Raw genomic sequence first — 10823 nt, forward strand, 5'->3', positions numbered from 1 at the left:
AAATAAATTGCATTGTTTCTGTGCTGAAATGATAGTATAGTTCACATATAACAGTTTTATGCTCAAACTTATGCTTTGCGGGACAAACAATTGCTCTATTAGTGTCCTGTTTCTCCGACTCTAGCATAACAATTCATTGATTACAAGTATGAATATTTTCCAATAGCTTAGCTGCCTGTGTGCACTTGTTCTAAAAGTCAATAAACTATGTGAACAAAAATCTACTGTTCTTTTGTAAGTCGTCATCTGGAAGGGAAACACTGGCCACGCATGCCTTGTCTGACTTCCGGTTATGACGCTCTACATTAGCGCCATCTGTTGGGCGATCATTTGAAATCGGAGTTATGCGCACACCGTCTCGTGATCGCATGGAAGGATCCTCGTCAAAATAGTTGTATGGCATGATGAAGAGAGACAAATGAGTTCCAACTGTACCTGTGTTGGGGACGTTTTCAATCTGCGGTATATGTTGAGTTCCAAGGGTGACCCATGCCACTATATCCTGAATAAAAGAACAGATTATTTTTTTATATGATTTGAGATTTACAAAAAAACTTTATATAATATTTTTCCATGTAATTATTTTACATATGACTTTATCATTTTGACATATTAAAAAATATTAATCAACCGACTCATACAAGTGCATCAATATTCGTTCACCTTTTAATATTCTTGAACTTTTTAAGAAACAACTTTAAAGGTTGCTTGAATGAGACACAAATACTTATTGATAAATGATGGAAGATATATATTAAATTTCAGAATGAGTTAAGTTATAAAAAGATTTGAAAATAAAAGAATGCAGCTACCTCCCCAACGATATTCTCGTCGTCCTCTATGTACTTCGCAAAGTCGACGACTGGATCGCTAGCATCCCACATAGCAAATATAGAAGTGCTTGTCTCCTCCTCATCCTTGTGTTGAGTAACAGCCACCTGCTGTCTCGCCCATGGAATAGAGCTTGAAAACCCATAATTGGGATTCACCAACATATTTGACATCCCTCTAGGTAGCAGCCGGAATGATCGAGGTAGACCTTGCGCGCTGGTTTCGTTATGACTCGAGACTAGAAAATATTTTGGAGCTGAGAAATTATAATTGCAGATTGCTTCAAGTTCTGTTTTTTTCACGTTTCTCTCATAGTACGTTTGTACGTGGTGGCCACCATCAACCCATGGATCGGTCTTGTTCTCCACTTTTAGGTCGAGGGTTTCAAAGCGGTTTTCAGTTCCTTTCACGTCTAAATCTACCTTCATGTGGAATAAATGATTGTGGATTCCAGCGTTGATGCCTTCTTTAATGTGTACTCCATATGGGTTTTCTTCTGGGATGTGGAAGGTTGTTCCGAGATAGCCTGTGAGAGAAATTTTCACCTCTACTGCCCCTGTCTGGTAGAAGTAGAAGTCATATATATAGTCGTAATTGATCACGGACAGTATCGTTCTCACTACCAAGACAGAGCTAACCAGGCCTCCGTAAAAAGCCCCAATACGACCATAAGCGCGATGTCTTCGAATAGGTGTGTTTGTAGTATGTTCAAATACACACATTGCATTTTCATAAGTCCGATGACCACCTTCATTAGCAGAGTATAAATGTGTGTTAAGGAACCGTGCGTTTGCAGGACAGTCAACACTTGGTAACAGGCCTCTGCACCTGGTACCAAATAACCCCGCGCTATCAGCATAATTAAGCATTCGAGCGGATGGGCTGAACCCAGAATATGTAACCACCACCTCCTGCAAGCTTATCTCATAGAGAATTCTCTCTCCGTCAAATTTGACATCAAACAGTTGAAGTCCGACCGTTGGAGACATCCGATATTTTAGATCCCAAGCGAGGTAGTGTATTTCATTATCTGCAATGTTGATACGGGTTCCGTCAGGCTCCACTTGAATGGGAGGACGAAGAACAGCTTCAGGGAAGAACGGTTCTCGAAAATGTAAAGAACTATACTTGTTTTCTTCGGCGGAAGGGAAGGACATCACGGTCTTATTGATATTTCCACATGTGTACGCGGTAAGAAATTCATCAAGACTGGAGAACATCTGATTCGCATACCAAACATTCTCAATGGTCCATTCCTTGGGGTTAGCGCTTGTCATATTGACCCTGTATTGGAAATCAAGAGGATGTAATGTGTAAAACTCGATGTCGTAAGCAAACCAAAACCAAGACTTACGTTCACCTTTCGATAGAAAAGCACTTGATATCGGAGTCATAGAGAACCTTAGGCACTGCCTGCCGCAGTCTAATGGAGTGGCATTGTAGCTCTCTCTCAAAACGTGTCCGGCGCGCCTCGCAATATACGTAATTATGTGTTTGTAGATTGCCTTAAATTCGAAAGATGAGAACGGTCTGAAGTTGTAAGGAATTGTAGTCTTCCTAGCGGATGTGTTCATCACTCTCGCTTCCGATATGTTGGATAAGGGTCCTACGATATACTCCTGGAGGACAGGTGGCGTTACATCTCCTCGGAAAATCAACACCTTGGCCATTCTCTCTGGTTGCTTGCTTAAACCAGACAAATAATCAAGTACGTTCTGTTTCCTTGGAGGTTGGAGTTCTATTGTGTGTATGAAACTGGAGTCAATAGCAGCCTCGTCCGGCTTTGTCAAGTTCAAGACCATGTCCGCATATAAGTACTCTAAGACCTCATCAATTTCCTCAGATGTAATGGCAGCAAAGACGTCGTTCTGACTTGCCTGTCGTTTGGACCTTGACAGTTGTCTGTCTGAATCGAGAGCGCAACTGGGTAGTTTCGCTGCCTTGATCTGTCGGTCCTTGACTACCCAGACGGACACGCTGATGACCAGGAAGGCAGTGGTGGAGATGGTAAATATAAGCGATATCCATTTCCATTTGTAAGAGTTGTCTAGCATCTTCTTCAGTTTGTAGAAAGTATTCTGCAAGTAACAAAGTACATAAGTAGTGAAATAATAAACTGTCAGTGTGGAAAAAGTTCATTTCCCATGCATTTCTGAAATTGCAAAAGAAGCGTATATAAGCATGACACCTAATTATAGAAAAAAAATTACTGTTATGTATAGGTGTACCGAATGTCACTAACAAATTTCATTATTTATGGAATAAATAATATCATTTTCGTGACTTTTTGTATACAATACCATGAAATGAACTGAAAAAAGAATAGTGAAAATAAAAATGGTTAAAAAACATGATATGATATGTACATAATGATAGCATATCATCGTGTAATCCATGTTCTGAGTCTTATCAAAGGAAAGTAACTCTAAAATAAAAATTAATGAAGGGAGACTACTCTGTAAGTACTCCTCTTTATGTACAGCAGTTTTCGCTGAGAATATACGGTTTGATAAAAAATAATGAAACACAAAAAGTGTGTGCAAGTTGGGTTAAATTACTTGAAGATAAAACTTATCAGGAATCCTTCTGCTCAGTATTGCTACAATACCAGTTTTGTATTTTGTTATCATAAGTCTACTATTTAGAGTTAACGATGTTCTATTGAAGATCTTTTATTTAATTTAAAAGATTATTACACAAACAAGACTTAATTGAACGGATAGATTTTGCTATATTTCAGTTGATTCCAACCACCGAAAAATGCATTATAACTACTACAACTCAAGGTGAGTAATTATCTGGACATTTGTTAACACTTTCTTGGTTTTGATCTTTGTATAAATAACGTTACATGATGAAGAGGTAATGATCCTTATGATTATCAACGAAAAATAACATACTGTACAACCCATTTCGAACAAAATTATAACATATGTGTTTTGTACTCGCAGGTTCATGTAACGTATATATAAAATGTGGAAAGACAATCACCTGTATACGAAGACAAAGAGATTTAAAATGCAGTCACTTCAAACTGGTCACTTCATAAGATCACTGGACACCATATATAGAGGCAATGAAAACTGTTTCTAGGCAATAATTGTCTCTGGAGAGATAATACATTATTTTAAAATAAAAACATAATCCGTCACTATACGAAATGGCAGGATTGGGAAGACAACAAAGAAAATATCGACGAAAGAACAAGATATTTAAATTTAAATTCGATAAACAAAGGGACTCTATGAACAAAAGAAAGATTGACAATGGAACCACTGAAAAAGGTACAAAAAGTACAGGATAATATGTCAATGCGTTCCGGAAAGGTAAGCGTCTTTTGCTTTATTAATGCCATAAAAAATCAATAAAAGTAAGTTATGTCATGTTGCCAAATGACGACAAGTTAACAAATGAGATCATTGTGACCACAACACAAAAGTCATCATTTTGCATATCAATAAAGCCCGTGTTACGAGTTTGTCAGTTGCCGACAGCTGAGAACAGACCCCTAATAACCTATAGCTAAACCTGACAGGATTGGGAATAAGGTTCTAAATTTGTGCCCTTGTCATTTAAAGACAAGACATTATCAATATGTCTAAAAATTATGAAATGAGGGGCTTGCGTGGTCTTTTTGACGTTGTGATAAGCTTTCCCTCTAAGTCATGTTAAAAGTCTGACAGGAATCCTTACCATCAAACTCGACGAAGCAAGAATTGTCATTCACACGATCAAGCTATTTATTTGTAATACATATTCCGAATACCTTATTGAGAATCAAAAAGCATATTAATATTGGTGGTGATAAATAACGTTCAATCTTTAAATATTTCAACATTCAATTGAATAAGATTGAATTGGTCCCTAGTTGTATACCTTATTCTCATTTTGAAGCGTGTCATTTCTTACTTGGATTAACCAAGATTTACATACCGGATGTGGTCGATGAAGCAGAATCAACTTAAAACGAACTTGAATTCATTTCATACAAGATGTTGATTATTTTCTTTGGTGAGTCATAATTTTCGTTATTTTATCAAAATTTATAATCGGTAGAAGTGAAGACAATGGTTTTATTGCCTTTACTAAAAATTTTATCAAGTTATCGTTTTGTCGTGGTATTACTGAATACAAAGAAACTTTCGGAGCAGTTTAGATTTCAACCATTTCACCATTTTGTCCGTAAGGTGAAATAAAGGAGGCAAAAGCAATTTAAACATAATTTTCTATATTGATGAGAAAACTCATTTCGTAATTGAAATCCTGAAATGAGTGCAAAAATTTTTTTTCTTCCTGGTCAAAGACAGTTGACTTCTCCACCATATTTTAATTATGGTCAAAGGAAAGTTAATATTATTCATACAAAATTAAGACATCAGTGCAGTTCATTAAAATATGATATTTTTCGTGTTAACCTTGTGGCTAGCCCAATGTGTTCCTGTGGCTTTGCCTGTGAAGATGTTCATCTTTTCTTTTTTGTTTGTCACAATTATCAAAATCAGAGACTAGTAATGCTAAACAATTTAAACGTTTTAAATATTATTCATGACATTGACACAGAACTACTGCTTTATGGGGATAGACAATTACCATTAAAACTTAATGAAAACATTTTTAATCTTCTGCAAATTTACATAAGGGCAAGCAATAGATTTACATTTTAAGATAAGAAACCAGCTCCGTATAAAATTATAATGATATATTAATTGTTACATGTATATCATACCTCATTATTTTGTTCTTGTATGCCATTGCCTTAAAATTTATATGTATATTGATTGGAGAGGGCGTCGATAATGTTGATATAACTTTTGTGCCCAATCCATTTTTTTCTCTTTTTTTTTTTTTGCAATAGTATATGTTTAAAATAAAAGAACTAAAAAAAGAAGCAAAAGTTTTAAACTTATGTTGAAATGTACACTATTGTATTTTAGCGAGAATCGGAGACAAATGTTTTTTTATGGGAGGACGAAAATAACACTGAGCGAATGTTTCCTCGTACACATTATTCCAAGCTCAAAAGTTGCTTCAAATAGAACCCCAAAAACAAGCACCTTTAAATTAATCGATTTTTTGGTTTATTGTTTTCTTTCTCAGGTATTTTGCATGTTCTGAATGAATATTATTATTTGGCATCATAGAATTTTAATTGTTTAAATATTCTATGAGATGTATTCTCTGATTATGACGAATCGTTGAACATTTTATGCGTAGGATGTACTTTACAAAGAGGGCAGTTTTACTGAGTATCACTGACCGATCAGTGATGATTTGCACCCCCTCGTGTCTGTCTAGTTAGCTATAGATAAGATTGATAGAGTGATGAACACAGAAGAAGGAATGTTATTATAGATGAGTGACTCTCGTCAGATTTAACGCGTCTCTTCAAGTTTCCAACTGCGCAAAAATAAATGGAATAGTATGAATATTTTTGTACATTCTCTCTTTACTTGTATGTTTTAAAAGTACGGTTCAAATGTGTGTAATAAAAAGGAATTCTTTTAAACTTTCAAATATCATTAACCGTATACATACAGTTCCAAAATTACTTACTAATAGCAATGGCAAAAATCATTCAATCAGAAACAAAGATGAAATTACCATATTACCACCTGCTTTATCTGGTTGATTTTACGAGTTGCTAATTAAACAGAAAACTTTTAAAAAGAAAATAATTTATAATGAATATTAATTCGTCATTTACTTGAAGTATTATTATTATTCCGTTTATTACATTGTAAGCTTCAACTCATCAGCACACAGCTTGAACTCAGACTTGGCATGGCAAGAGTTATTATCAAAATTTACAAGAAAGACAAATCAAATTTCAATGTAAAAATGAAAGCGTTGCCATAACATTAGTTACCGTTATAATTGTCCTAAAATCACCAACCGTCAAAGAGCTTTCATAGATAGTAATGGCATGACTAAGAGAAGATTTCAACCACAACAACGACTGTCAGATTTGTCCTAATATAGGTACTTTCATAGATTATGTAAGAAGGAGGACAATCGTGATGCACAATTTCGGGTTTAACAATGACTGGAAGTCAGTTGATCAATATTCGGGCAATATTATCTTTCCAGGTAGAACTTATCATTTACCATCGATTTATGAACAAATCAGCATTATTCGAAACTTGTTTCATGTTCATATTTACTGGCATGTTTACAAACTACTGCAACAATCCCTGGACCCTTATATAGCGGGCTCGAAGAACAATAGGAATACACAAATGATAAAATTCTAGCTCTTTTTTAATGCAATCTGCTCTCTGGAAATATTCCTGATTTATTCAAATTATATCACGGTTCAGAATATACACATGTATGTGACGATGTTCTTCAATAAGTGGATATATTTCGGTTAAATTGGATTTCCCTCAGTCGCCTCATAGGCTGGAAAATTTGGAAAGTTCTAGAAGGACAAAACAGTTGTATGGTGTAGTTTTACTAAGGAAAAAATCAAAAATACTCAAATGTACGACTTTTCTATTTATTTCTACTTATCAATGTAATTAAAAGCCTCTCCCTGGAGGGAGATAGGTTACTTCGGGAGTCCGCAGAAGAAGATTTTTCAAATATTAACAAATTTTGATGAAAGCACTTCGGAGGGGTTTAATTCAAGAATTGTTTTTATTTACAATATTTTACCTGCATATAAAGACTTTTGGAATATAAGCAAATAAACACCATTTGGGTCCCTGCCTTCAGGACCTAGAAATGCGTCTATATGTGTCTTTCCATATTCTTAGACTGCTACTGATGACAATAATTCAAATAAAAATTGACCTACAATGTTCTTTTGCATTTTCGTATATGAAATATAGCTAAATCTAGTCCTTCTTTAAACTGACGGCCTGAAGATCATCAATTTTCTAATTTTAACAGAGCAATTCGCGACCCTTCTATTCAAGAAGAGTTTGTTTTATTTTTCCGCATCCCGCTTCGAAGATTTTAAATTGAAGCAATTTTTCCACGAGGCTCCTTGGGATAAGAAACAGAAAATTTATGAAATCAGTTTGTCATTGCCCGTGGGACCTTTTTGCAAAATGTTATTGACGTCTCTGTTGCGGTTTTCAAGAAGAAATCCGACTTGTGAAAATGTTAACGGACAATACACGACACAATCGCCGAAGACGGATCAGAAAAGGTCACAACGCTTCGCTCAAGTGACTTCATTGTTTAACAAAACTTACCAGTAAGGATTGGGAAAGTAGAAAATATAGTATCAAAATAATACTCTTTCATTGAAATACTCCATTGAGGGTCAGATAAAATTGAAAACATTATTTTGTATACTACGAAATTAGTAAATATCTTCCTGTGAAACAATAACTACGTTTTTCTTTAATTTCTTTCAAAAATCAAATTCCTTATATAGGTTGTACAAAATACACTCGCTTGAATAGCACGTTTAATTTTGAATTTAGAGCTTAAACGCAAATACAATAGCTTGATCAAAGATTACATTAAAGAAATTTCCCAAACAATGTGTTTTGTTTTTGAAAAGTGACTTCCTTTTCGTATTTTGTTATTGCGTTTTCAGCCTTTTAGCCTCAAAGGGAGCGCCAGTGTCATATTGCCAAGGAATATTACAAAGTCCTAGTTGAGACATACGAACAAAAACATCTAGCTATTTAGATAAATATAACCATAGATTTTATATCAATCATAAGACAGCCAGATCAACATGTCAACAAGTCAATTATCAATGAGATTTATTACCATATATATAGAGCTAGACAGATCACCAAGACATGAATCGATATATGTATGCAAAATTATTTAGAATCATTTACTTAACGTCCACGCTGATACATTTCATTAAAAAACAACGTCAAAATATATTTCCAAACCACTGACCATCGGCATTTCTTGACAAATAATATTGATCAAAGTATATCAATAATAAATTTCCAGATGAATTGTTACTAATACATAAAACATTGATAAATATTGAAAGAGATTTACAAGCTATTTTCTACAATGGCGTTATATATTTGAACCAGTTTTAAACGACGATACAAAATCACAAACCATTGAGAAGTGTCAAGACAGATCATTTTCAACATAAATAACAAACCATTAATAGATATCCAGTGAAAATTGCAATATAATGTATATTATATTTGGCTGATATCCAGATAAATAAGCAAGGTGTTAAATAATAGTTACAGCACTTAACAAGGACCTTTAGATATCCAGAGAGATTTGTATTCTTAAACATATTTATCTAGGAAGACCAATAAAAGATTAATTGATATCAAGAAGATTTTCGAACAATTTATGAACAAATTATAAAACCCATCATTACGCGACTAGATCATTTTTCATACCGTAAAATCCATCAAGATAAAATATGAATATCTAGTTAACATTACACACTACTCAATAAATGTACATATAGATTTCAAATATTCAATACATATGCAACACTATTTACACAACAATGAAAACGCCTCTAGGTTACTTTTCAACCCAATCAAAAATATTCGATATAAACAAAACGAATAATGAACGTTATTTTTTATATTCAGCGTAAGCTTTAAAACGTGAACATGCTATATACACTTTATTTAGCATTATAGTGATCTGCGGACACTTTTTTTTAAACATCGAGTAAAATCTGAAAGCAAATAACAATACTTCTAGTTGAATATTCCAGCATACAGAAAAAGTCTAATTCAATACACTTTTCGTAGAGATAACACGGTTGTTATCATTGTAATTTAAACTGGAATCCTATTGGATTAGGGTAATAGGTAATTGTGTTATTTAAACATTGGATCTTTGTAGGAGAGGGAGACACATGCATTCAACAAACGATCTGATATGTTAACAAATATTGTGAAACTTAAATATGTTTTGAAAATGGTTTTCAGCAGCAAAGAAGAAATGATGAATTATCGCATAAGTATTTAACTTTTTTCGGTACCGTACGAAGTTAGAATATTAATTTCTTTAATCTCATCTTTTCATGAACATTTATTGGGTAAGCACGAATGCAATTACGATTACTATTACGAGAGAGAATCATTCTGCTTATGAATATACATAACATTACAAAAATATTTATTCACCAATCGTGAAAAATAAAATCTTGAAAACATGTACATCTGAATATATCTACAAAAAATATCTTACACCTGTAATTGAAATGGAAAAATGAAAAGCATACTGTCTAGAAATAATTATATACGTCATATCAGGTTTTTTACATCGAACTGCTAAAAATTCAATAAATACAAATATAATTCTTCTAAAGAGGGACAATCCTACTGTCTATATATTCATAATGGACAAATTCATCAGAAATTGATTTAGTGATATAAACACATTTTAGATCAACAAAGGCAACAACACCTTATAAGAAATGCACACAAATAAAGTGTTAGAAGGTTCTTTCCGTATTTTCGTTACATATACTAAAAGTATCATTCTAATTTACAAACAATTGTTGAGATAACATATCCTTACAATATAATAATAGGAATTTTCGAAAAGCACTTTGATATGTTTTTGAAATGAATTTACGCAAAATTCGGTGAATCACTCTGACCTACCTTGGCAAGGGTCTGACCTCTCTCTGCGTCCGACTCGAACATGGTTGCGGTCAGTGTAGGTCACTACAAATACACAAACACGTAGATTGGTAGAGTATACGCATTAATGAGTCTTGCTCATTACGTCATGCGCGTGCCTGGTCAGTTAACACAACTTAATGTCTTTAAGTTTTCCCAAGAAATTTTATTTTTACACACAGTCTAGGTGTGCTGACCAAACATGATTTTGTGTTTACCTGATCATTTATAATACTAAAAAGAAAAAAAGAATAATAATGATGAATAATGAGTTACTCTTAACGATTTATAGTAAAATAATTAAATATATGCCTTAAATATTTTCAATTACAAATTATGTGATCCATCCAAAGCACATGTTTACCTGTTGTTAAATATCCAGGTGAAATTCTCTCTAAGCGTATTTTG

At 33.7% G+C, this 10823-nt stretch overlaps 1 protein-coding gene across 1 annotated transcript; it reads right to left on the reverse strand.

The window, feature by feature from the left end:
- Positions 1-452: 452 nt before the first annotated feature.
- LOC132544526 (putative amine oxidase [copper-containing]) lies at positions 453-10439 on the reverse strand. The gene is made up of 3 exons (XM_060208136.1): positions 10398-10439; positions 814-2909; positions 453-504 (listed from the first exon to the last, which is right to left on the reverse strand). The coding sequence occupies exons 1-3, from the start codon at positions 10437-10439 to the stop codon at positions 453-455; spliced, it is 2190 nt and encodes a 729-aa protein (XP_060064119.1).
- Between the last annotated feature and the right edge of the window lie 384 nt (positions 10440-10823).

Source organism: Ylistrum balloti, unplaced genomic scaffold, assembly GCF_031769215.1.
Source record: "Ylistrum balloti isolate Yb309-2 unplaced genomic scaffold, AGI_CSIRO_Ybal_v1 Utg369800, whole genome shotgun sequence".
Lineage (NCBI taxonomy): Eukaryota > Metazoa > Mollusca > Bivalvia > Pectinida > Pectinidae > Ylistrum > Ylistrum balloti.

What these genes read in the sequence shown, in the direction of transcription:
- LOC132544526 (XM_060208136.1), bottom strand. Translation starts at nt 10,439, where the DNA reads ATGTTCGAGTCGGACGCAGAGAGAGGTCAGACCCTTGCCAAG. An exon ending in GAGGTCAGACCCTTGCCAAG is followed by an intron (nt 2,910 to 10,397) that starts GTAGGTCAGAGT and finishes TGTTACTTGCAG; the next exon opens with AATACTTTCTACAAACTGAA. An exon ending in GACGAGAATATCGTTGGGGA is followed by an intron (nt 505 to 813) that starts GGTAGCTGCATT and finishes GTTCTTTTATTC; the next exon opens with AGGATATAGTGGCATGGGTC.